Genomic DNA, 23,431 nt, shown 5'->3' with positions numbered 1-23,431 from the left:
AAACCACTGCCTGTCCACCCCTTTACCATGAGAGAATGACCAATAACCAATTGGGCGCGGATGATATTAGTCTCTGAATAAGAATAATGGCTCTAAATTGTTATATGAAACAGCAGAACAGTAGCACAGCACAACAGCAAACACAGAAATATCAAAATGGCCGTTGTCGCAGCTGCTAGACACTTTAGCCCTGGACCCCGGCCTGACATGTGATCGATGAGCCGTAGCGATTGTTCCATCAAGACAGAGGGGCATACACATGCTTGGGAATCGCCTTCCAGCTGCGTGAAGTCTGGATGAGGTCTATTGATCCGGAAGCGCTTTATACCTTCTCGCTTGCTTGCACTCTAGCCTCTAAATCTCGTCTTCTCTTCCCCCAGCGACATAAGCCATGCGAGAGTTTAAAACGGCTACATAAAGGGGTTAGCAACAACTTAGAGAAAAGGGTTGAACGCCGAGAACACTAGCTCCCGTAGACTCACGTTATCCGAGGCAGGGATCTCCTTGTGGTAGTACTTGGCCAGCGGGGGGAAGATCTGCATGCACAGTCGGTGTCAGTAAAAGTCCAGGCGGCCCGGTGGTGCTCAGAAAAAATGGTTCAAGTAAAGACATACACCCAGAACGTCCTTCTGGACCCTCGGGATACCTGAGGCAAAGAAAATGACAGCGCCCAGGGCAACAGCGCCGAATCCACCTGCCCTCACGCCACTACCATCGAAAGCGATATGTTAGTTACACTGCCTCTATTCTTTGAGACCTTGTCACCGCAAGCCGAGAATTGTGACCCGCAACTGCCAGACAGGAAGCCGTATGGAGGCGCTCCGTGGGGGTCTTGCGGCCCAGCATCAAGCAGATCTATCATGTTCCCGCTCGCCGCACCCCTCAGCTGCAAACAAATTGGCCTAGGTCGGGGTGTTACGTACAGTCCGACGGCCTGCTTCATGGTGAAGCCATGGAGGTTGGGCTGGTAGTGGTACCTGCGTGACGGGTTAGAAGGTTAGTGGGCGTGCATTTCTCCCGGGGCCATGTTCGGTTTCGTCGTTCGGTGTCGTCCATCGGACAGCCGTCCACTGAGCAGACAAAACAGAGGCGGCACCGGCGACAGAACTAGATAGGTGGTCTTCGGGGAGCGCTTGGCTTACTTAGGAGCGAAGGGGCTCCGGTAGGAGTCGGGCTAGAGGAAGAGGTGCCACCCGTCAGTATAAACCGAGGCTCGTCATAGTCAAGGGGGAAGCGAGGAGCTTGGAGGTCAAGTTCCAGGGCATCCTGCGGGAAGGCGTAGAGCGAGTGGCATCAGGTCATGCAGTGATACATACTTGGCCGAGCATTTTGATATCTAGGAGCTTCACAGCTTGGTGGCGACTCAATGGGGGTCTAGGAATTGCGAAACGACTGCCAGCTTCTGAGGTTTGTCGCGCAACTTGACGCACAGGCGGGTGAAGCCGGCATTCAGAATTCTTGTTGCCTAAGGCTGTCAAAATCCGAGCGGGATGGGTGGGGGTGCAGACACTGTGGGGCACCTTCCGGCTCACGTGATTGCGGGATCTCCCCGTTGACCAGGGTCTCTCCGCAGCTGCATGATGGAGGGTACCTGAGCTTCTGCAATTCCTGTCCGCTTCAACTCTTTTCCTAGCGCGCCGCGTTTTGTTCGACCAAGGCTATCGTCGCAACTACACAGTCGAAAATCAAACGATGGAATCCTTCGCGCTTCTCAGCTAGGAGCTTGCATTCAGGCAGGCGCATCGAACCGCCCATTCACTTCACACACCGCTAAGACTATCTCTAGTCCCAGAGGAAAATCCGCCATCTAAGAGACCATGGACGCCGTCATCGATGCGCGCTTCGAGCGTGTCGAAAAAGCCTTAGGCGCCCTGATTGACTCCATATCCAAATACAATCCCTCCATCTCGCGCGTGAGCGATCTCGTGCTCGCCGACAGGGAGCTACAAGATGGACTACAAAATGGTGAGCAAACGATTGTACCATCTGGCATTCCTCGCCTAAGGAAGCGAGAAATGACCTTTGTCTGACATGTTGCTTCCGTACAGTCCAAACACACCAAAACAATGTCCTCCGCATACAGAAGTTGAAGGCAACCACCGCCGGGCTTGACGCCCAGATCCGCTCCACCCTGGAGGTGCTGGCGTCGACTCGCAAGGACATGACGGCGACACCCTCGACCGTTTTCCCTGATCGACTGCCGAATCCAATCTCTTTTGAGGAGCTACTCGCATTTGCTCGCCGAATCAGCAAGACGACACTGCCACCTCCGGGCGTCACCAATGGCGTGGACCTCGATGGGACCGGTGGCGACACAACACCTGGAGGAGGACCGGCAATCCTGACAACAGGACAGGATGCTGGCGCATCGACTCCAGCGGGGCCCGTGCCACAGACGCCCACGGGTCCTGTCTCCGTTGCGGCGACGCCCACACCCATGTCCGCCGTTGTCAATGGCGGCGTCGGGACCCCAGCGCCTGGCACACCGAGCAACACCAGACAAGACTCCGCCATGCCCGATGCCCAGCCACAGCAAGGACCGCAGGGTGGTGCTGCCAACGGCGGCGAGGTCAGTGCCGGGAACGACAAGAGCGTGCTACCAGAGCTCTTCAGTCAGTGGATGAACCCACACACTGGCGCCATCTTTCTTCCTTGGCCCCACGAGGACCAGATCCGCATGGGTGGCCTGGCTGCAAACCAGTCCCTGTCTGATCGCGGAATCGATCCCAAGGGCCACGACCCAGCAGAGGAGGAGAGGCTCGCGGCCGAGTCCGCAGCCGAGGCAAAGAGACTGGAAGAGGAGCGGGTCGAGGCGGAAAGGAAAGCCATGGCCGAGCGCGAGGCGCGCGCCAGGCAGGAGATGGAGAGGCGGAGGGCCCAGCAGCGCGAGATGGAACAACGCGACGCCCTGCTCAGAGGGTCCGCCGGAAGCGGCGCCCAGTCGCCAACCTCCGCAAGTCCCACGGTCAAGAAGCAGTTCCAGTTCACTGCGTTCGACGACGACGACGATTCTGACAACTCGGACTGAATTCAGTGGAGGTGCTTGCTGGAAAGCTACCCGAGAACAGTGTACACGGCGCGAAACAACGGCATTAACTGGGTTGCCTTCAGGGAGACAGCGATTTGTGTGCATTTCAGGAAACAATTGATACCGAGCCCTTATCTTAGCATTGCATTAATATTTTCTCTGTTCCGTCCGTTTGCTGAGCGTCGTGAGGACCATTAATGCAGGGAACCAAATGTTGGCTGTGATTGGTGCTCTTTGCTCCATTGGCAGCTAGCGGATGTTTGGGGCAACATGATGAATTCACAGACATGCACGCCGGCTGGGATGAACGCAAATATGTGGGAAAATAGTATAAAGACAGGCCATGCCCATTCACTGTGAAAAAATGAAGCCCCTCCTGCTCAGCGCCGAAATTGAAAGGCCATCCATCAAGCCAAAGCTACTCCAATGTCCCCCCTTGTTTTGTCGTTTCTCTATGGCCCACATAAAACGCGAAGGGAGATCACCTCGTCCGCTGCCAACGAGGGCTAGTATTTCATACAGTTGAGTTTTTCAAAAATCGTACAGCGATATAGTTTTGTGTGATTGTTTGTGCAAGAGCCGCCGCAGCAGGCTCGGCGCCAGATAAGTCTCTGGCTCTAATCAATCTTGATCGAGGCGTAGATCTTGCGGGTAAACCACCAGCTGGCGAAGAAGCCAATTGAGCCTGCGGGAGTGTCAGTAATGATGTCTTTTTTTGGTTTGTTTGAGATACTGAGTCGAGGATGCGGAGAGGGCGTGAGCGGCGACAGTATACGTACCCGAAAGAATGAAGAACAGGAAGGCAATCAACATGCTGTACCCAAGGTAGACGACGCTTCCAGCAAACCCGGCGAGGGACAGCGAGCCTATCCAGTAGATCATGGCGTGGCCAAAGATGTAGAAGGCGCTGGTCCCGGCGGCGAAGAAGGAGCGCCACTGCCAGTGGTAGTCCTCTGAACAAAGCAGGAAGTAGACCATAAGGATGGCGACCGAGGCGGTGGTCACAGCCATCAGGCCAAAGCAGAGGAAGAGGAAGCCAAACATGTAGTAGATGCGGCTGAACCAGATGGAGCTCATGATGAAGTAGAGCTCAACAAAGATAACCACAAAGGGCAGCAGCCCGACCAGGAGCATGCTGGGGATCGGGCGCAGGTACCCAGCGGCGGGCGGGATCTGGCGGGGGATCTGGTTGGTGCGCACGGGCGGCTCCAGGGCCGCATGGCGGAAGCCGAGGAAAGAGCCTCCGACAGAGAGGGGGACTGAGACGACGAACCAGATGGAGACGATGACGAGCATCGTGCCAAAGGGCACGGCGCCCGACGACTGCTTGGCCCAGAGGAACAGGTTCAGGAGGAAGAAGACGGCGAAGACGATGCTGGGGACGAGCACGGGCGTTAGGGCGATGTTGAGCTTCCACTTTTCGCCCCCAAACGACTTGTACACACGCGCCGAGACGTAGCCGCCGGCGGCGCTCAGGACGGTGCACGACAGGACGAGGATGGTGGCGAGCGAGCCGCGGCTGGACGGCGACAGGAACCCGAGCATGGCGAAGACGATGGTGACGCCCGTCATCATGAAGAGCTGCACTCCCGTGCCGAGAAAGACGGATAGCAGCAGTGGGTGCGAGGGTGTGCGGAAGACGTCGCCGTGAACCAGCTTCCAGCCCGAGTCCTCCTGCACGCCGTCCTCGACGGAGCCGCCGTCAGCGCCCGAGAAGTCGTCGAGGTTGATGGAGTCGAGGCGGTTGTAGCGCGCGATGTCCTTGCGCAGAGCGCGCACCAGGATGCCCATGACGGTCGACACGAGCACGACGACGATGACGGACGAGTTGATGAGCGAGAACCAATGGATCTTGGGGTCGAAGACGCGCAGGTACTTGTCCCAGCGCGTTGCCCAGACGGTGGGCGACTCGACCCACTTGACTGTGTACGAGAACTTGACGTTGGTGTCGCCGTCCTCGCTGAGCATCATGGGCTCGTGATTCGGCGAGCAGTCGGGCACGGAGTCGCCGTAGTTCAGCGACTGCGGCGCAACGCGGACACCAACCACGCGCAGCTGGTCCTCCTTGCCGCTAACCTTGTGGTAGTCGATGATGATGTTATAATGGTTGTTGAGCTGCGCGACGCCCGTCCCGTCCACCTGCCCCAGCGCGAATCCCTGGTTGTTGTATGTGACGCCAGGCTCTGCCATCTCAGGGGATGTAGTCATGCCGTCTGGCAGCATCTGGCCCGCAGGCAGGCCGTCCACGAGCCAGTTGATGCTGTATCCCTGCTCGATCTTGCGGTTCACAAACTTGGCCGAGCCCAGCTCGTACGTTTTTGCGCAAAGCGGGTTGCACTTCAGGTCTTTTGCCATCTTCAGCTCGAACACAGACGTTTTTATCCTGTCGCCGAATAGGATGCTGCCTAGGCTCTCGCTGACGCTCTCGGGGTTCTCTGGCCCGCACATGTTGAATAGGGGGTGATAGTAGTCGTACGACACGACCGAATGTAACATCGAGTCTTGCGGCGACGCTATCGGCTTGATTGTGTTGACGTAGAGGGGCACTTTGTCGCCGGGCTTGTACGAAGTTGGCGCAACGCCGGGGAGGTAGAAGGCCGATGCTAGCTGCGGCAGCGTCAAGGCCGCAGCCGCGAGCAGCGCCGACGACGGCGCGCCATCGCGAAGTTGCATTGTGATCGTTGCAGGTCGTTGTGCTGTCGAAAGTTCAGGAAGGAGCTTGAGGTCTGGCGGTCAGCGCATGGTCCATCTTGAGTAACGGGAGCTGTGGCAGAGGGGGCTAGACAAAGAGAAGCAGCAGCCTCAGAAGTCCGTGCCTGGCGGCGGGCGGGCAACCATGCCCGAGCTCAGGGCCCAGCAGCCTGCCTGCCGCCCAAACCGGAGGGACAAGCTTCAAAAAAAGGCAATAATCCTCACCTACAAAGTATTCGAAAATGCAGACAAGCGGGTTGTGCTTCGCGCGGCCTCAATTTCCACCAACAGCTTGGATAGTGTTTGTCGGAGTGGTGTTGCCAGTATCAAACTGGTCTGGTCGCGGGAACACGTCAAAAGTCCAGGTTGGCTTTCACTGGGTGGGATTGAGCTGTTGGTCGCACCCCTGCCGCCGGAGACGTAATGCTTCCTTAGTCACCAAGCGGCCAGCCAATCACTCCTTGCCCCATCTCTGCCAAACCTGACCCACTCAACCAGGCTAACGGAACAGGCTCCGCCCCTCGCGGGAACGACCCTCGATAGGGAACCTGATAACAGAAAAATTTCCCAGCGGGCGCATTTCTAGACGGGAGCTGTCGGCATAAGTCTCTGTCCCGCGCCAGCGCGAACTCCTAGGAGTACAAGTATCAGAATTTCTTCTGAATAGGCGAGGCGAGGGCAGAATCAGAAACAGCTCCCATGGCGCAAACAGCGACGTCGAGCCTCCCGGCTCTCCTCAATAGCTTGGCGCAATCTTTGTCGTCTTCATTCGAGGCCACCCCGAAGCTCTCGACGCTTGGGACGCCCAACAACGGCATATCGCTCCTGGACGTCAAGAACGAGTTGCTTCTCTCATACCTCCAAAACCTCGTCTTCCTAATCCTGTTGAAAACAAGGGCCGCCAAGAGCGGCGCATCCAGGACTGGGCAGAGGCCCATCGTCGAGCTCAACGAGGCCGTGGTCAAAAAGCTGGTCGAGCTGAGGCTATATCTCGAAAAGGGCGTCCGCCCGCTGGAGGACAAGCTGCGATATCAGATCGAGAAGGTTTTGCGCGCCGTGGATGATGCCGAGCGGCAGGAAAACGCAGAGGCCGCCGCCGGCGCAGCGGCTGCCAAGGGCAGCAAGCGGCCCGAGGCCGATTCCGACGCGGCGTCCGGATCCGACGACGACAGCTGGGACGGTGATGGAGATGACGACGACGACTCGGCCGAGGCCCCGGGCCCCAAGATAGCCGACCTTCAGTACCGCCCCAACCCCGCCGCCTTCGTGCGACCCCCCGGCGCCGACGACGGCGACGACGGCCCCGGCTCGCGCGGCAAGGCGGGCGGCAAGGACGGCATCTACCGGCCGCCCAAGATCGCGCCCACGTCCATGCCGACGGCGGACCGGCGCGATCGGACGGCGGACCGGCGCGGCAAGCAGCTGCGGTCGGCCACCATGGACGAGTTCGTCAACGACGAGCTCTCTGTCGCGCCCGTGGCGCAGCCCAGCATCGGCACTAATATCGCGGGCCGCGGCCGCCACGTCAAGACGGTCGCCGAGCGCCGCGACGAGGCCGAGCGCCAGGCCTACGAGGAGACGCACTTTGTGCGCCTGCAGGAGGGCAAGAAGGAGCGCGCCCGCAAGGAGAAGCTGGCCGCCGGCGGCGGGCGCATGAACTTTGGCGGCGAGGAGTGGAGGGGCCTGGGCGAGGGCGTCGACCGCATCAACAGGCTCGTCAGGGGCAAGGACGGCGGCGGCAGCGGCGGCCGCACCAAGGCCCTGCTCGACAAGAGTCGTAAGCGGGCGCTCGAGACGACCGACGGGCCCAGGGGGAGCGGCGCCGCCTCGGTCGATATCGGCGACAGGTATCAAAAGCGCCTCAAGGTGCAGGAGCTCGGCCGTACGAGTCGGGGAAAGAAGCGCTAGGCTCGGTCCATATAGATGGTCGCAGATACCAGCACGACTTCATTGTATACTCTCGGGTTGACATACCGTCGCATCGATTGTGAAGATGTGGGGCCTGACCATAAAACCATTCATGAAAAAGAGATACAAAACATGCCTTCCGAATTCCCAACGCTCCACGCGTGAAAAGTGACTGTATCCTCCTGCTGTCGCTCGCAGACTTGCTGCTGGCACTCAGCAGCGACGGCCACTCCGGTTGGAGCGGACGCGTTCATGTCCGAGTAAGGCTGCAGCATTGCACAGCCGACTCCGCCGAAGGCCTGGCTGCCCATCACAGTACCGCCTTGCTGCGGGTTGAGCTGCTGCTGCCGCTCCCCTCTAGTGACAGACAAGCCCTGGAACAGGCCCAGCGAGACCTGGGTCGCCTTCTCGTGGGTTATTTCGTGCTTGTAACCGCAACTCCGTCGTAGGGCATTTCATGTTTGTACCCGCAACCCTGCCGTAGGGCATCTCGTGCTTGTACCGGCAGCCCTCACGTAGGGCTCCTCGAGCTTGCGGCGACAGCCTTGCTAGGTGAACACGCAGACACCGTCGTGGACCCATTTGTCGCAGAGGGCACCGCTCAGACTCCCCTCAACAATGCACAGCGCTCGCAAATAAGAAAAGAAATAAAACGCTTGCTTGTCGTCAAAGCGTTCGTCTCGACATGGAATTTTCACGTGCACCCCTCGTCCGGGCAGAGCACGACAGCTAGGGCAAGCAGTATTGGATCCACGCCCTGACGCGAGAGTAGCAGCGACGGTGTCGAAATTATCTTATTCCGTCGCCGGCCGGGGTGGGGGCTGCCGTAGACACGGGTGTCCTTCACCTGTTGCAGCCATGCTCGCGGTCTTGCTGCTTGGGCTCGCACGCCGCCGCCCCCCTCCGCGAGCTCACATGATGGGAGAGCTGGGAGGGGCCCTAGGAGGCGCGTCGGTCGTGCCGCGGAGGGCGCGCCAGGCCCTCGACCCGACGCGCGTGGCCAGCTCGCGGGTCTCGCCGGGCCCGATGAGCTCGACGTGGCCGCGCGACTCTGGCGGCGGCATCATGGGCGGCGGCCGGAGGCTTTCGTCCGCCAGCTGCTCGCGCAGCCGGTCGAGACCGATGCTTCTCTAGAGCGCCGTCTCGGCCTCCGTGACCGGGCTTGTTGCCGTGGCGACGGCTGTGGTGGCGGCGGCGGCGGCGGTTGCGGCGGGCGGGCGAGCAAAGGCCCTACTGGGCCGAGCCCCGGCGCAAACAGAAGTTGAGGAATATGAAAGATGGAATAGGGCAGGAGTAAGGGAGTGGGCAGCGGGTTCGATGGCACTTACAGTCCAAATGCCGCCCATGTTGGCCTTCGGGCTCTGCTCGAAGATGACAACGTTGAAGCCGTAGCCGAGGAGGTACGCGGCTGCGGTAACTCCAGTGAGGCCGGCGCCGATGACGGCAATACGAGGTCCGCCGACGACATCGCGGTAGGCCTTGGGTGCGAGAGATAGATAGTTGCTTACCGCCTTTCGACCAAGGTTGTAGACTATGGAGAGAGGTCTGAAGACAAATGGATGTGAGACGGGCTGGGTCTGGCCAAGGTCAGTTGGCACCGGTGGCGCCGATGGTTCCATTCCTGTTGCGTGCGGCATGATTTTCTGCGCTGCTTGCAGTGCCTGAGAATAACCGCGCGAGCTTGAGAATAGCTGCGAGTGCTTGAGAGTAGCTGCGAGTGCTTGCGTGATGGCTGCTTGATGGTTTGCTGCCTCAGTTGGAGCGGGTGGCGTTGTTGTGGTCTGGAAAACATTCAGGTTCATGGATGGGGAGTTCTCGCGTGGGAGTTTTGATTTTGTGGGAGGGCCTGAGGGTTACCAAGACTCCAGTCTGAACGCCGCACCCGAAAATTCGAGGAAGGAGCGAGAGTCGAGAGGTGCAGGTGAGGACTGGCAGGTCCATTCTGACGTAGTGGCCACTGGCCCCCTGGCGATCACCGACCACAAGGCAGGGATATTGGATCTTCCCTTCGTATGGGCTCTTGCCAGGAGCCAACCTTTCGGCCATCCGGAAGGAGCGCCGTGGCCTTGAAAACGCCTTGTTCCTGCCTGGGTAACCTCGACCTGAGAAGGCTTGGGGGCAATATGTGCTCCAGGAACACTGCACATCATCCCCGGTAGTGCAGATACCGGTACCAGCAGATATACATCTCTAGGCAGGATCCCACATCTCTTTTGTCGAGTGTTCACCCACCAGCTACCTCTCCTGATATCTGCCTACACCTTGAACTCCTTTGGGTGCAGACTTGCAGGCACAGTGTGCAGTGGGATATGGGGCATTCGCACCAACACCCAGTCACTGTTGCCCAGCATCTTGGCCACGGACTAAAGGCGCACTGTGGATTCGTATGGGAGCTCTGCTTTTTAAAGTCAACATGCTCAGGCAGGTGGGAAGTAAGTGGTGTCTGTACACGATAGCTGGTAGGAAGCGGGACATTGTAGAGAGCAATACCTAATCACAGACAGCTTAATCCAAGGTCTATGGCTAATCCACGCCGTCTGGCCCTGCGGTGGCAGACACGCAGATCTAGCTGGAAATCCAAAAGCGCCATGTAAAACAGAAGTCACGTTGGTATGCATGGGAATAGCGAGACTCTGTTGATACTTGGTTGCTGCAAGAGCATCGTCCACAGATCACTTTATCGCTGCTTGGTCAGCGTCATGCTAGTCGCGTTCAAAGGTCTCGAAACCAACTTGTAAGAGCGACAAGTGTTTGGTCGATGGCGAGACTCTCCAATGGGCTCAATACTCCAGGCTACTTTCGAAACATGTGCGAGATGGCGCGTGGCCTTGTAGCATAATGTTCCTGCTATCGTTCATCTCTCAGCTATTGACACCAGCCGCACTGAGACTTCCCCCTCTATGCTCTCCTAGGCTTCGTAATATTGGTCGGTGTTGAGAGGAATTCTTCCGAGACGGGATTGGCGTCGGCCGTCCAGCCGACCCCACGTGTCGGTATTGAAGAAAGACCATTTTCCCGGTTCTCCCTTGGCACGGCAGATCAAAAACGCCTGAAGGGGCGCGCCGGGCCAATCTGCGATAACCCCCATGATGCAGATCGTCCCTGTCTTTGCAAGCAGCAGCCAAAAGCAGCGAAGACCAGCACGCCATTTCCCTTAGAAGGGACTAATCGTGCTGCACGCATCTGCCGACCCGCGATTCCTCTCGAAATACCCGAGAGTCCACCATGGGAGCGCCGGTATAAGCCTCCTGATGGACGGTATTCTGTCCCCACACGCCTTCTAGCACGCACCGACACGACAATATTAGCCATCTCGGTCGGAAGAAGCATCCCCGTCTCCTGTATGTATTTCATGCCGCTTGCGGGAACCTCTCCGATTCCCTGCTTCCGGCCGTCGAGAGTACTTATTGCTTGATTCCGAGGAACAGATTCAAACCCCAGAAAGCCGCCTATATCTACAAGACAACCCCGAGCATGATCCGGCTCGAAGTCGCGAGGGTGGGCGCTCCGCTACCTCATGGCGATAAACAGAGTGGGTGACCAGGACAGCACCCCTTTCGACAAGGCACAGAATGCGATACTGGCGTTACTTCCTAGCAGCGGCAGCAGCTGTTGCAGGAGCGCTGGAGTGCCGACCACATGGCCCGATTCTACCACGGCCCAACCTCGCCAAGTCCCAGTCATTCCAGAAAGCGACACGAGAGCTACAAGAGGCACTGGATGCAGCAACGGGCGTGAAGATACGGGCAGGATGGGAGGTTCCCAATACGACGATATCTCTCGCCTTCGTGTCCAAAGACCAGCCCGTGCCGGGCATCCCTTTGTGGGAATACCATCACCTGGCCTCCAATACTTTCTTGGGCACGCGGAGGGTCGATAGGAACTCTCAGTATCAGATCGGCTCCATATCCAAAGCCATCACGGATGCGGTGTTGATACGGAGTGGGATAAACCTCGACGATCCAATCACGCGGTACATACCTGGACTTTCTGGCCCCGCGCAGATTCCATGGGAAACAATCACCTTGCGCGGACTGGCATCCCATTTGGCCGGCATTCCTCCCAACTGTACGTACGCGAGTCTCGGGGCCTACGTGGGCCAAAGGAGGCGCGACATCGGAAAGGACACTAGCTAACAAGGGTAAAGATGGTGGATCCGAGTCGTTCTTACTCAAAGGATTTTATGAATCTCTCGGACTTCCACATATAACGCCAGCGGACTACCTCATGTGCGACGTAATAGGATTGAACTACGGCTGCTCACGACCCCGTAAGTCTTGGGGATAGAGAAGAATAAGGAGCCGAAGAGGCCCCAAAGTTGAGGACGCGGCTTACATGGCAACTGGTTGATCGCAGAATACGTTGTCGGCTTGAGGGCAGCCCGGCCGGTGGCACCACCCATGTCTCGTCCGGTTTACTCCAACGTCGCCTTCACACTACTTTCGTACGCTCTGGGCCTGATGCGTGGCCAGGAATATCCGGCGCTTCTCTACGAGTACATTACAGGTCCCCTGCAAATGAAAAATACCTATCCGAGTCCGGGTCTTTCTTACTGGAACTCGACGATCCCGCCAGTGGGAAATAGTTGGGGGGCTTATTTTGGCGATGCAACCCCTGGCGGGGGGCTGGTGTCTTCACTTTCGGACCTGTCGAGCTTTCTGCACGCCATACTCACTTATTGCATTTTCGATAACCCGGCCGATGTACGGGAGTGGCTACAGCCGCGCTCCTTTACGGGAAGCCCGCACAGCTTTTTCGGAATGCCCTGGGAGATCTACCGGCCGCCACCGCAGGCGCTATTTTCCAAAACATACGACGCCAAAACGGGACACGGCGGACACACGGTGACCATAGCAACCAAGGACGGCGCCGCGTACGGCTACCGGGCGCGCATGTCGGCCATTGACGAGTACGGCGTGGGGGTGGTGCTCCTGGCCGCGGGCGACTCGAGCTCGGCGGTGACAGCCATCAGCGACGCCATGTTGTCGGTCCTGATCCCCGCCGTCGACGCCGCGGCGCGCGAGCAGGCCGTGGAGCTGGGCTACACGGGCACGTTCCGAAACTCGTGCGGTGGCGGGCCGTCCCTCTCGGCGACGCTGGCGCTGGACGGCACCAGCCTGGTGCTCCAGTCGCTGTCGCGCGCCGGCAAGGACATGGTGGCGGCGCTGCTCGAGATGTTTGGGCTCACGTACGGCATGCTCGTGCCCAACTACCGGCCGGGCTCGCTCCTACGGCTGTACCCGACCGAGGTCTCGACTCGGGAGACGCTCATGGGCAGGCGGGTGGTCAAGGAGGACTGGCGGTTCGTCTGGGACGTGACGCGGCAGTCGAGCAGCGAGCTCCCGGGCGCGGGGGTCGGGGCATACGACTGCTTGGCGTGGGAGGCCGTCGATTGGATCTACTACGGGTCCGAGTCTGTGGACCGCATCGTGTTTGTTAAGGACGCCGAGTCGGGCGAGGTTTTGGGCCTCGAGGTGCCGTTCCTACGCGCTAGTGCGTTCAAGGGCGAAGGCTGGTGTGGGAGCTGAGTCGTCTGCAAGGTTTGGGGACCACATGGCTTGGTGATACTTTGACTAGAAAGCACAGGCTAGGCTTAGATGGAGAACGAAACACAATTTTACTATGCAGGGAGGGGGTTTGCGTGTCGGCGTCGTCACGGTCATGAATCTTGATATGTCGTGGCCCAGTCAGATGGTGACGATCCCACTCGACAAGGAGCAAGGAGGCAAAGTGAGTTGGGAGAGCGCCTGCAGCGCTGGGAATGCACGCTCGCTTAGTGCCGAAACCATTGAACTTCTTTCTGGCTGTGCTGTTGCAAGGGCGCTTGAGATTCGGCCTTTAGTGGGATCTCCCTTGCAATGGCGCAAGGGGACCCACCTTGGCACACGCAGGCCATCCAACGGCACGTGCGCAACGCGGTGCTCATCTCCGGTTGCCGCTTCTTTTTTCGGGGCAGCACAGCCTTAGCCTGGAGGATATGCTGCGGTTTCGATACAAGCAGAGATTCCCCCCCGACCGGCGAGGCGCGTGTCGGTCGCATCCAGAACTGTTGATCCCAGAACCGTTGATTCCTCCTCTGCCAGCCAAGAGAGCGTTGGTCTGCAGGCCATGTACTGCTAGCGGACCCCCTTGCCCGCGTCGGTCTCATGTCGCCCCCTACGCTTGACTCCGAGGTTCGTACGGGCAGCTGCGAAATCCTGGAATAATCTGCTGAATGCATCCCACATCGGCGCAGACGTCGCCTGGCCCGGCAGCCGCCAGGTCGCCGCGGGAGCTGGGCAAGAACACCTCGCGGAGACCCCACCGGAAGTCCAGGCTGGGCTGCAACAACTGCAAGAAGCGCAGGGTCAAGGTTGGTGGTGTCATCGAATCCTCCCCCCTCTCTCTGGGCGACCAGACCGTCGGCCGTGCGCCTGGCCTCCTCCCGGTTCGCGCATCCGCTAGGCGCGTCCGTTGAACTGACCAAGGCCGTCTAGTGTGACGAGCTGCAGCCCACGTGCTCGTACTGCCGCACAAGGAGCCTGCCTTGTCAGTATCCCCCAAAGCCCAAGTCGCCGGCCGAGGATGCCCATGCGCAGCTGTCGTCTGGGGGAAACTCGAGGGCCGGGAGCGTCGCCGGCACGCCCGGCACGTCGGCGGCGCCCGAGGCCTATGCGGCGTACCCTCCCGCGGTCTCCTCCCAGGCGCTGGGCGCGCCGCACGTTGCGACCCCCGCGGCGCCGGCCTACGGCTACGGTGGCGTGCTGTCGTCGTCGAGCATGCCCAACGTGGACGACCTCGAGCTACTGTTCAACTTCACCAACTCGACGGTGAACTGCATCTCACCCTACAACTTCATAGTGACCTTTTGGCGCGAGGAGCTGCCCAAGCTGGCCTTCGACTGGCCGTTCCTGCTGCACGGCATGTTTGCGCTCTCGAGCATGCAGCTGGCGCGCTTCCGGCGCGAGGGCAGCCGGCGCAGCAGCGAGTTCTACGCCAGCCAGGCCACGTACCACTGGCACCAGAGCCTCCGCATGGCCGGGGCGCTGCTCCCGCAGATCAACGAGGAGAATTGCCACGCGCTCTACGTCTTCGCCATCATCTCGTTATACTTCTCCCTCGCCTCGGGCCCGCGCCCGGGCAACTTCCTCATGTTCGGCACCGGCTGCAACGGCACCGGCGGCACGGCCGACGGCACCCCGGACTGGTGCCTGCTGCTCCGCGGCGTGGGCCCCATCAGCGAGGCGTTTTGGGTCAACATCCGGCGCGGGCCCGTCTCGCCGCTGACCACCAACGTCATGGGAAACCTAGAGCGGTTCGCGTTGGTGGATCTACGGGAAGTCGAGGCCGAGCCCTTCCGGAACCTCCGGACCTACATCGCCGACACCGAGGCCGAACAACCCGAGCTGCCCGCCTACATTGACGCCCTCAACATCGTCTCGCAGTGCTTCTCGGTTATCTACGACGAGCAGGGCGTCCCTATCAAGGACGCGGGCGAGCTAGTCATGTACTCCATGTTCTCGCTGACCGAGGCAACACCTTATATCAGGCTCCTCCAGAGCCGCGCGCCGTCCGCCCTCATAGTCTTTGCGCACTTTGTCGCCCTGTTCAAAGAGATCAACTTTGGCTGGATTTCGCACGGGTGGGCGCCGCACCTCATGGAGGGGGTCTACGCCGCCCTGACTTCCAAGCATAGGATCCATATCTCGTGGCCCATGAAGAGCCTCGGCTGGATCCCGCCAGAGTGAGCGCGAATCACGAGGAGAATGAGTTTGGGAGGAGTCGAATACCAATCATCTTGGGTAGCCCGCTGTAGCGGGCGTTTTATTGAGCACGGTTATGAGCCACCCACCCTCTAGCATTTCCAGCCCCAAGCCAACGCTAAACCTTGGCGCGTCACAGCGTGGCAGCAGCCAGTCTCCCCTCAGGCGTCGATCTCGTCGTCATCTCCGTGGAAGAACCTCAATATGGCGGCGGCGACAAGATCTCCGTCGTGCTCGAGGTGAGCCGTCTCGGCGGCTCGGTGGACGTGTTCCGGGTCCTCGATGGCGCCCTGCTTGACGCGCATCTCCATCTCGCGTTTGACCATGCGCTCGTCGAATGCCAGGTGGGCCTGCGTGGTGAAGACGCGCCTGGGGATGTAGGTGCCCTGCACCTTTGTGTGTCTGCTGCTGCCCCAGACGGAGACGCGGGCGCGCGCTTCCAGCAGGCCCCCGGAGGCGGCCGGGTCGGGGGCCTCGACCACCTGGTCCTGGTGCATCTGGTGCAGGTGCACAAAGGGCTGGTTCGTCTGGAAGAGCCGCTGGCCCGTGGCGGTTAGGTTGATGCGGCAGTGGCCGAGCTCCCAGTCCTGCGACGGGGCCGGGGCGACGGTCGAGCCCAGGATGCGGTTGAGGATCTGGTGGCCGAAGCAAACGCCCGAGAAGCGCATGTCGGGACGCCGGCGCCAAACATCTTGGCGGTCGAGTTAGCTGGTGGGGAGATTTGTCTACAGAACAGAACAGAACAGAACAGAACAGAACAGAACAGAAAAGAAAGGTTTGATAGAAACGAACCTGTGAGCAGCCCGACCAGCTGGGTGATCCACTCGTTGGACCCGTGGGCGTCGTACATGCTCCCTGTAATCAGGACGGCGTGGAAGTCGTTGAGCTCGTCGTAGGTGGGCACCTTGCCACCCTTGTCGGTGACGACGAAGCGGGTGTCGGTCTGGACGCCCAGCGGCGGGTCGTGGTCGGCGCCGGCGCTCTCAAAGTGCCTCCTGAGGATCTCGCCGTAAGTACCCCGCCGCCCCTTGGACTTTGGGTGCGGCTCGTCCGTCTCGAGCACCATCATGCGCACGACGGGCGTCGGGCCCGGGGTGCCGTTTGGGACAAGGACCATGGCTGCCTGTCTGTTTATTGGGCACGTGATGTGATGGGGTTGGGCCGGATTATGCGCTTCTTCCGTGACGGAGAGCCTTGGTTTTAGAGTAGGTACTCCGAGTCGTTCCGTGTTTGCTCGCTTGTTAGCACTTTTAATAAAAACCAAGTTGGAGTTGCCTTTGAATCCGAAGCAAAATCATTTTTGTACAGGCCCAAGCGAGGCAACATGTCGTTCCCAGTGCACTTGTGCTACCGGCTCTGGCGAGCTGAGGCATCATGGTGCCTTGGCGATGACGAAGGGCTCCGCTCGATGGGGTCGCCGTCGAGTGAGATGGAATTTCCTGGATTGCGAAATCCCGCCTCTGCGGCAACCAACCATCTCGGCGGGCCTTGGCCGCTCCCCGCAGTTGCACAGTTGCGCAGCGCTACGTGAATTGGCCCTGCCAGCTGCTGCTTGGCGCCATGTTGCGTGGCGTGCTGTCTGCTTGTGCTTATTTTCGAGCTGGTTTTCGAGCTGGTTTTCTTGGTGTTGCCAACTGCTCGCTCTCCCCTGATCGACATGGAATTCCCCGACGCAACCGCACGCGAAATCGTCATCTCGACCGTTTCCCCGGAACCATCAGTGATCAATCCTACCCACCATGCCCAGCGTGCCGCCATCAGCCGGGCCAGCCCCCCAGCCGCCGTCCTGTTCGGTTTGGTTGATGGATTGAAGCTCAAATCTTAACGCCCCACGGGATCGGCGAGGACCTGGAGTCCCTCCCGATGGGGGCTTTTTGGTCTAGTTATACTTTGCTCTGGAGGAATCGTTGCGCATGTTACTATGCGGCATTTGCTTCGCTGGCGAGATAGTAGCCAGGTGGGAAGTCGTGCGACACGGTACGCTCCCACGCTAGACACATCTGCTCCAATACCTGAATGCCCGAAATAGACTAATATCCCTACCTGCAGCCAATGTGACCTAGGCTGGCTCTTGGGCCATCTCCGCTCGATCAGCATCAGCCACGGCACAAAGCGCATCATGAACCAAGGCACACTTGTACACACGCTGCTGCAGGCGAAACGCAGCATCCCCACGCACAATGACGGGACAACGCCACTGAAATTAGGCGCCACCGCGAAGCCCGGCGGGCGGTTTCCCACTGACCGACAACATTAGTGCGCCTCTAGCGCGTCCCGCTAGCACGACATTGACCCTGCAGGACATCGGGCATCCCACTACCTGGCTAGGGAGGGAGGCGGGCGCAGGCCGTCGAGTGCCTGGGCTTTAATTCCAAGGCCGCTGCCAGGTCTATCTGGAGGGATGAAAGGAGACCGCGGGGAAGCAGGGTTGTTCTCTTCACCTCGACCTCCTCCGCCCCTATCTTCACTATATCCACGCACGTCGCCCACCTTGCCCCTGGGCAGCAGCCACGGCTCGAGTCCTCCTGGCCTGCAAACAACGTTTCTCTTCTATCCCCTCCTTTCCTCGTCGTGCGTTGATCGTTCACGAGCCCCCACCAACCTTCCAGGCGACAACCGGAGCCGCAGCAAAAAAAAAAAAAACATGTGCGCCGCCGTCACCATGCCGGGGGACATCACTTCGCAGTCGAGCTCCCCTCCCGCGGCCGGGTCGCGGGTCACCTTTGACAACCTCTGCCTCGCGCGCTCCGCCAGCGGCGCCGGGGCACGAAAGCCCCCGACGCTCAACATCGACACCAGCCTGGCTTGCGGCAAGGGCGGCGGCCCGCACAACCACCCGCCCTTCCCCCGCACGCCGCCACCGTGGCTCGCCAAGAGGCGCCTGACCATCCCGTCCTCGTCTTCTCCCATGAGGCGGCGGCCGAGGGACAAGGGGGCGCAGGCCGACGGCGGCCCGCGCGGCTCCCGCTCCGCCAGGATCAGGTCCTCGGTCTCGGCCGCGTTCAGGTGGCCGTCCGCTTCCCACGGCCATGGTGGCGGCGGCAGACGTGAGAAGAAGGAAGACGAAGGCCCCAGGCGACCGCTTGGGTGCGGCGAGGAGGAGAGGAGGGCCGGGGACAAGGATTACGTGACGGCGAACCTCAGCCTCCAGTCTACGGCGTCTTCGGCCGCCACCGCGGACAGCACCGACATGACCGCTCAGTTCATCGACGCCGCTCAGCCCCGCCCGGGTCGTCCAACCTGGCGGCGGCGCTGGTGGTCCTAGGTTGGGACGCGCATTTCGGGACTTGGCCTCGACGTTTCTGAAAACACCAACCTATGGATGGGTACCTATGGACGAGGCATGGTTTTGCGGGAAAGTCTTACTTTCTCTGTCCGTTGAGCACACTAAACGCCAGTTAGTGTAACTTTAGACTTGATTTCATATGTACATATTATACAGCAGAGTTACGCAGTCTTGACCAAAACCTTCCCAAGGTTGCCTGCAAACATGTACGATATAGCCCAGGAGGAGGGGGCCCGACACCCTCGATCTATGCAAAGCTCCCGCTTTCAATTGTTCTCTACACCCGGCGCAGCCAGTGCAAGCAGCGCATCGAACCGCGGCGTGCCCAGGCCCGTGACCGGGTCCCAGCCGGCCGTCGCGTTCCACCGCGCGCCCCCGGGGCCGAACGCGGCCGTCTCCCTCCTGCAGCCGACCGAGGAGCCGTCGACGACGTCGGCGAAGGCGGCGGCGGCGGCGGCGCGGTACAGCATCGGGTTGAGGAAGCCCAGGGGCGGGAGGCCCGCGGCGCGGCGCGCGGCGTTGAGCAGCGCCACCATGCCGGCGAAGACGGGCGCGCTGGCGCTCGTGCCCGAGAGCAGGCGGTCGCGGCCGCCGTCGACGACGTGGAAGTTGACGCCCTGGGCCGAGACGTCGGGGGATACCGCGGCCGGCGGCGGCGTTGGAGAAGGGCGCGTACGCGGAGCCGCCGCCGCCGCCGCCGCCGCCGCTCACGTTCGTCGTCTGGTTCACATATGTCCGGACGGCCGAGTCCTGGTAGTCAGGCCTCGCGTGGTGGATGCTGAAGCCGCCCGAGGAGAAGGCGGCGGCGCGCTCGGGGCCGGCGCCGGCGGTGGCGCCGACCGAGGTCACGAAGGGGCAGCCGGCGGGGAAGGTCGGACCCAAGACGACGGTGGCGTCGTCGGCGTTGCTGACGCAGTTGTTGCCGGGCCCCGTGTCCCCGGATGCGAATATGACGGACACGCCGCGGGCGCCCAGCTGCATGAACATGTTGCAGACCTTGAGCGAGTACTCGCGCGGGACCGACTGCTCCTCCTCGGCGTACGAGGTCGAGAGCGTCTGCGGCAGGGCCGAGTCGGGGAGGGCGAGCAGGTAGGTGAGGAGCTCGATGTATGGCTCGTTGCCGGACTCACGCGGTTGGTCACGCGTGGGTACCAGGGGCCTATGATCGGGGGGTGGGAGGATGAAGTCTACAGTTAGAAACCTTTACATGCAGGAGTACTGGTGTCGTAACTAAGGGATTGGGTTTGTTACGACTCTTGGGGAGCGGACGGGATATAGCGTAGATATACTGAAGGTCGAAATTTGCCTCGCCTGCATCGTGAATAGTCAGCACGGACTCTTGGAATACAAAACAGAAAAGACATGGGCCCAAGAACGTGCCGCTGTCCGCAGTGCTGGTCTGGTTATTCACAGCTCCGTTGATCAGCTCCATCCTGAAGCTTTGCCCGCGCCTGTCGGAAGTAACTGCTTCTGGAACGTATCGAAGTTGGCGTATCGTGCGTTCTGCTCGAGGAAGGACGAAAACGCCACCAGATTGCCCCCCCGCCGATGCCGTATAGTTGACATTGTAGAGGACCCTGAGACACTGCGGCCCGATACCGACGGTCTGGTTGCAGAGCTCGACCGCTGTGGGCGCCTCGACCGCCCCGACAGCGCTGCAGAGCGGCCGCGACCCCTGCGACCCCGACGGCTCCCCAGTGGCCGGCCCGAGGTCGCCCGACTCGAAGTAGCCGACGCGCTGCGCCGACGGGCCGCCGAAGCGCGTCGTCGGCTGCACCAGCTCAATGTGCTTCGCGGCTGTGTCGTCCGGCACGCCGTACGAAAGCGTCCGCAGCTGCTGCCGCCGCTCGTCTTGCCGCGCTGGCAGGCGGCGGGGCGTGGCGTCCCTCTTTGTCGCGACCTGCTCGTACCACGCAAACCGGGCGCCCAGCATCTCGTCGGCGACGGCCACCGTCGTGTTCAGCGCGACCCAGTCGTGCTCGACGGCGAAGTCGCGCACCCCGGCCGCGGCCAGCCAGGCCGAGACCTCGGCGACGGCGCGCGGGTCCGGGGCCGTAAAGGCCCGCAGCTGGTCGCGCGACAGGTGCCGGCCGTACCCGGCGTGGCCTGGTGTCGACGCGGCCAGCACCACCTGCTCCAGCGCCGCGGGGCTCTTCTACTGGCGCAGGGCGATGCGGAGGGTCAGGCGTTCGGCCGGCAGGGCGTCGCGCGCCCGGGCCCAGCCCCGCGGGGGGCGGGCCATGCTTTCCAAGACTCGCGCATTGGCGGCGACAGCAAGGAGGAGCAGAGGGGCGAGGATGGAGAGCATGATATTGTGGCGCTTGTTGGTCGTGACTGAGGTTAGGAGGTGAGGGAGTAGAAGCACGAGCAAACCGTCCCAGTGGCCGGCCCCCATGCATGGAATCGATAGAATGGAGGAAGGAATCAAGCACGGAACAAGCATGGCTACTTAGAGAAATTATGGAAATCTGCCTGTCATTGGTGTGCCGGAAGTCTACCGAGAGATGAGATGAATTTCTGGGCCAGAAGCCGGCCTCGTCACCTTCTCTCTCCGTAATGCCTACTACCCTTATCCCACTATTTCGTCTCACCGTGTACTTTGTGGCACCGCCGTTACAAAAAGGGGCCATATCAGGAAGTAATACCGATCTGTTTGTTGGGCAAAACCAGACGTCAGATCTCGCAGCGAAGGGGTCGCCACTTACCAATGGAAATACAACGGACCCGCGTGTCCAAAGACCCCACCCAGCATGATTCTACTTCCAGGGCCTCCAGGAAGACTGCCTAGGTGCCTTGGGCCTATAGGAGGGCCCGTCAGTTTATTTAAATTCACATGGGGAAAACGCCCGTTTCATGTCACTTACACGTTGCCAGCGATTTCAGGAGCACAACAAGAGCGCCTAAATCCGAGGCCGAACAAAATTTCAAAAGAAAGATCAGTCTGTATTCCAAACTCCTACCAAACCTGAGATGGGAAAACTACACGGACCTTGCCATTTCCGATTCCAGCAGGCTGAGCTTCAGGGCTGACGGGACGTGCAGGCCGGCGCAGTTCTTGGCCCATGTCTCGACGAAGCCCGCGACGGCGACCGCGTCGGCCTCGCAGGTGACGGTCGCGATGGTCTCGAGGAAGTTGTGGAGGAACTTGACGAGCACGATGACGGCCGCGACGTAGGCCTGGGGCGGCTGGCCCTCGGCGGGCGACATGCGCTCCACCATCTCGACGCCCCTGATGAGCGCGCACGCCAGCGCCGTCGTGAGCGGGACGCCGTCGCGGAGCCGGCCGTCGAGGCCGAGGTGCTCGGCGCACGCCTCGAGCATCCACCAGAGCACGCGGCTGTCGTTGTGCTTGGTCTTGTCGTCGTCGGGGATGGCGCGGAGCTCCGCCGGCCCTGGGCCGTTCCTCTCGAGCATGTCATTGAAGGCGGGCAGGATCCTGATGTGCAGCGCCCCAAGCTTGCGGGCGACTCCGCCCAGTAGCTGGGGCGTGAGCGCCCTCCTGCTCACCTCCTCGAGCTTGGCTTTGGCCTGGTTGTACGAGCTCGCCGGGCCCCAGTACGGGGCGTCGCGGGACCCCCAGTACTTGGTCCTCACCTGCACCGCGAGGCGCTCCCACTCGCCGAGGAGAGCTGGGAACTCCTGCGTTTCCTTGTGGTTGGGAGTCGGGACCTCGAGGGAGGTGTTGGACTTCCTGGTGGTCCTTTTTCCGTCTCCGGTTCTGGAGGGAAGCTTGGAGAGTGCCTGGCCCTTCTGAGTGGTGGGCATCTTGAAATGCTGTCCCGTGACGATAAACTAGAATGCTTGTGGTAAATCGTCGGGACGCTTGAACAGTTGAACTGATAACGGAGAAGAGGGCGAGCTCATGGTTGAAGTTGATCAGGGGATTTCATCGCTTAAAATACCAGACACGGTGGCGACGGAACGTGGACGATGAAGACAATTGAGATGGAGGGCTATTAAACTAACAAAGAAGTTGCTCGCGCACAATGAACCAGACAATGGTTGGTGCTTCTCCATGCCTTGTTCACCAAGGTAACAAAGAACACACACCTAGAACCCGAGTTCGATTGTCCATGTCCATTCTACTCCACTCTCGTAGCAGCGGCAGATATTCTATGGGGTAGGTAAGTTGGTAAACTGACGTGGGCAGCTCGGCTGAGCAGATGGAGACACAAACATGTCATGACCTTCTCCGGTTCATCACGGTCGTGTAGATACTGGAGTGCAAAGCGTATAGATGTTTACTATAAAACAAAAGCGGAATGGTACCATTCTTATTCTAAGCTGCCGCCCCGCCGATCGTCCTTTGTAGCTACTAAGACACTGAAGCTACACACGTTCTTGGGGGCATGTGCGCCAACACACCGGGCAAAGACCTCTTGTTTGGAAATCATTGCCTTGGGACTATTGGATCACATACACACCATCTCTCAAAGTTGCGATGGATCCCAAAGCGACTCAGCTTCGTGTATTTTTAGCACGAGCGGGGATTGGAGTTTAAAAAGTACGAGTGTTGTGGATGCAAAAACCGCTTGGCTACTGGGCACACTCTTGGGTCAATGAAATGGGGAGATATGCACTGTTTCCCACGTGGAAGCACCCGTTAGGCTCACCCCAATCTCTCCTCCAGACAGGGATGCGAAATGGCCGCTCACGGGACGCCTTGGCTGGCCGGTGCAAATGCAGCATGTCGGGCGCATCGCGAGTTAGTCACATTGGCACCATGCACTATTTCGTGGCATCCATTACCATGCTGACAGCTGCGTGGGGAAGAAG

The 23,431-nt window shown here is 60.2% G+C and overlaps 11 protein-coding genes across 12 annotated transcripts; 5 read left to right on the top strand and 6 right to left on the bottom strand.

Annotated features, from left to right (window-relative positions):
* Positions 1-6: 6 nt before the first annotated feature.
* Positions 7-1,468, bottom strand: GGTG_03390 (hypothetical protein). Its single transcript, XM_009221170.1, has 6 exons — positions 1,317-1,468; positions 1,143-1,174; positions 924-977; positions 615-708; positions 483-536; positions 7-410 (listed from the first exon to the last, which is right to left on the bottom strand). Exons 1-6 carry the CDS (start codon positions 1,326-1,328, stop codon positions 402-404), a joined length of 255 nt encoding a protein of 84 aa, XP_009219434.1. The 5' UTR covers positions 1,329-1,468; the 3' UTR covers positions 7-401.
* Positions 1,469-1,568: 100 nt separating this feature from the next.
* On the top strand, positions 1,569-3,199 carry GGTG_03389 (hypothetical protein). The gene is made up of 2 exons (XM_009221169.1): positions 1,569-1,965; positions 2,049-3,199. The coding sequence occupies exons 1-2, from the start codon at positions 1,818-1,820 to the stop codon at positions 3,026-3,028; spliced, it is 1,128 nt and encodes a 375-aa protein (XP_009219433.1). The 5' UTR covers positions 1,569-1,817; the 3' UTR covers positions 3,029-3,199.
* Positions 3,198-6,084, bottom strand: GGTG_03388 (transmembrane 9 superfamily protein member 2). The gene is made up of 3 exons (XM_009221168.1): positions 5,945-6,084; positions 3,808-5,746; positions 3,198-3,713 (listed from the first exon to the last, which is right to left on the bottom strand). Exons 2-3 carry the CDS (start codon positions 5,699-5,701, stop codon positions 3,646-3,648), a joined length of 1,962 nt encoding a protein of 653 aa, XP_009219432.1. The 5' UTR covers positions 5,702-5,746; positions 5,945-6,084; the 3' UTR covers positions 3,198-3,645.
* Positions 6,085-6,253: 169 nt separating this feature from the next.
* Positions 6,254-7,734, top strand: GGTG_03387 (hypothetical protein). Its single transcript, XM_009221167.1, has one exon. It carries the CDS (start codon positions 6,419-6,421, stop codon positions 7,625-7,627), a length of 1,209 nt encoding a protein of 402 aa, XP_009219431.1. The 5' UTR covers positions 6,254-6,418; the 3' UTR covers positions 7,628-7,734.
* A 3-nt stretch (positions 7,735-7,737) lies between these two features.
* On the bottom strand, positions 7,738-9,429 carry GGTG_03386 (hypothetical protein; the record flags this gene model as incomplete). Its single annotated transcript, XM_009221166.1, has 3 exons — positions 7,738-8,065; positions 8,543-8,757; positions 8,956-9,429. 3 exons carry the CDS (start codon positions 9,427-9,429, stop codon positions 7,738-7,740), a joined length of 1,017 nt encoding a protein of 338 aa, XP_009219430.1.
* Positions 9,430-11,199: 1,770 nt separating this feature from the next.
* GGTG_03385 (hypothetical protein) lies at positions 11,200-13,155 on the top strand (the record flags this gene model as incomplete). The annotated part of the gene is made up of 3 exons (XM_009221165.1): positions 11,200-11,695; positions 11,775-11,897; positions 11,984-13,155. 3 exons carry the CDS (start codon positions 11,200-11,202, stop codon positions 13,153-13,155), a joined length of 1,791 nt encoding a protein of 596 aa, XP_009219429.1.
* A 427-nt stretch (positions 13,156-13,582) lies between these two features.
* On the top strand, positions 13,583-16,125 carry GGTG_03384 (the record flags this gene model as incomplete). 2 transcript variants are annotated; one of them, XM_009221164.1, is made up of 2 exons in its annotated part: positions 13,583-13,979; positions 14,104-16,125. In XM_009221164.1, 2 exons carry the CDS (start codon positions 13,842-13,844, stop codon positions 15,352-15,354), a joined length of 1,389 nt encoding a protein of 462 aa, XP_009219428.1. The 2 variants fall into 2 exon arrangements, with proteins under 2 accessions (XP_009219428.1, XP_009219427.1); XM_009221163.1 differs by having other exon boundaries at positions 13,842-14,054; positions 14,104-15,354.
* On the bottom strand, positions 15,344-17,300 carry GGTG_03383 (hypothetical protein). Its single transcript, XM_009221162.1, has 2 exons — positions 16,162-17,300; positions 15,344-16,060 (listed from the first exon to the last, which is right to left on the bottom strand). Exons 1-2 carry the CDS (start codon positions 16,484-16,486, stop codon positions 15,531-15,533), a joined length of 855 nt encoding a protein of 284 aa, XP_009219426.1. The 5' UTR covers positions 16,487-17,300; the 3' UTR covers positions 15,344-15,530.
* On the top strand, positions 17,176-19,073 carry GGTG_03382 (hypothetical protein). Its single transcript, XM_009221161.1, has 2 exons — positions 17,176-17,346; positions 17,419-19,073. Exon 2 carries the CDS (start codon positions 17,771-17,773, stop codon positions 18,632-18,634), a length of 864 nt encoding a protein of 287 aa, XP_009219425.1. The 5' UTR covers positions 17,176-17,346; positions 17,419-17,770; the 3' UTR covers positions 18,635-19,073.
* Positions 18,922-20,963, bottom strand: GGTG_03381 (hypothetical protein; the record flags this gene model as incomplete). The annotated part of the gene is given in 4 exon segments (XM_009221160.1): positions 18,922-19,272; positions 19,367-19,814; positions 20,032-20,805; positions 20,815-20,963. Coding segments are annotated over 4 exon segments (1,722 nt in total).
* Positions 20,964-21,411: 448 nt separating this feature from the next.
* On the bottom strand, positions 21,412-22,922 carry GGTG_03380 (hypothetical protein; the record flags this gene model as incomplete). The annotated part of the gene is made up of 3 exons (XM_009221159.1): positions 21,645-22,922; positions 21,520-21,555; positions 21,412-21,454 (listed from the first exon to the last, which is right to left on the bottom strand). The coding sequence occupies exons 1-3, from the start codon at positions 22,418-22,420 to the stop codon at positions 21,412-21,414; spliced, it is 855 nt and encodes a 284-aa protein (XP_009219423.1). The 5' UTR covers positions 22,421-22,922.
* Positions 22,923-23,431: the final 509 nt, after the last annotated feature.

Source organism: Gaeumannomyces tritici (genome assembly GCF_000145635.1).
Source record: "Gaeumannomyces tritici R3-111a-1 unplaced genomic scaffold supercont2.2, whole genome shotgun sequence".
Classification (NCBI taxonomy): Eukaryota; Fungi; Ascomycota; class Sordariomycetes; order Magnaporthales; family Magnaporthaceae; genus Gaeumannomyces; species Gaeumannomyces tritici.
Note: the sequence above shows the minus strand (reverse complement) of the source record. Positions and strands in the feature narration are given on the sequence as shown.

What these genes read in the sequence shown, in the direction of transcription:
- GGTG_03382 (XM_009221161.1), top strand. Translation starts at nt 17,771, where the DNA reads ATGAAAGGAGACCGCGGGGAAGCAGGGTTGTTCTCTTCACCTCGACCT.
- GGTG_03387 (XM_009221167.1), top strand. Translation starts at nt 6,419, where the DNA reads ATGGCGCAAACAGCGACGTCGAGCCTCCCGGCTCTCCTCAATAGCTTG.
- GGTG_03389 (XM_009221169.1), top strand. Translation starts at nt 1,818, where the DNA reads ATGGACGCCGTCATCGATGCGCGCTTCGAGCGTGTCGAAAAAGCCTTA. An exon ending in ACAAGATGGACTACAAAATG is followed by an intron (nt 1,966 to 2,048) that starts GTGAGCAAACGA and finishes GCTTCCGTACAG; the next exon opens with TCCAAACACACCAAAACAAT.
- GGTG_03388 (XM_009221168.1), bottom strand. Translation starts at nt 5,701, where the DNA reads ATGCAACTTCGCGATGGCGCGCCGTCGTCGGCGCTGCTCGCGGCTGCG. An exon ending in CCTGTTCTTCATTCTTTCGG is followed by an intron (nt 3,714 to 3,807) that starts GTACGTATACTG and finishes ACACTCCCGCAG; the next exon opens with GCTCAATTGGCTTCTTCGCC.
- GGTG_03390 (XM_009221170.1), bottom strand. An exon ending in ATGAAGCAGGCCGTCGGACT is followed by an intron (nt 709 to 923) that starts GTACGTAACACC and finishes TTTCGATGGTAG; the next exon opens with TGGCGTGAGGGCAGGTGGAT. An exon ending in TCCAGAAGGACGTTCTGGGT is followed by an intron (nt 537 to 614) that starts GTATGTCTTTAC and finishes CTGTGCATGCAG; the next exon opens with ATCTTCCCCCCGCTGGCCAA.
- GGTG_03383 (XM_009221162.1), bottom strand. Translation starts at nt 16,486, where the DNA reads ATGGTCCTTGTCCCAAACGGCACCCCGGGCCCGACGCCCGTCGTGCGC. An exon ending in GCTGGTCGGGCTGCTCACAG is followed by an intron (nt 16,061 to 16,161) that starts GTTCGTTTCTAT and finishes TCGACCGCCAAG; the next exon opens with ATGTTTGGCGCCGGCGTCCC.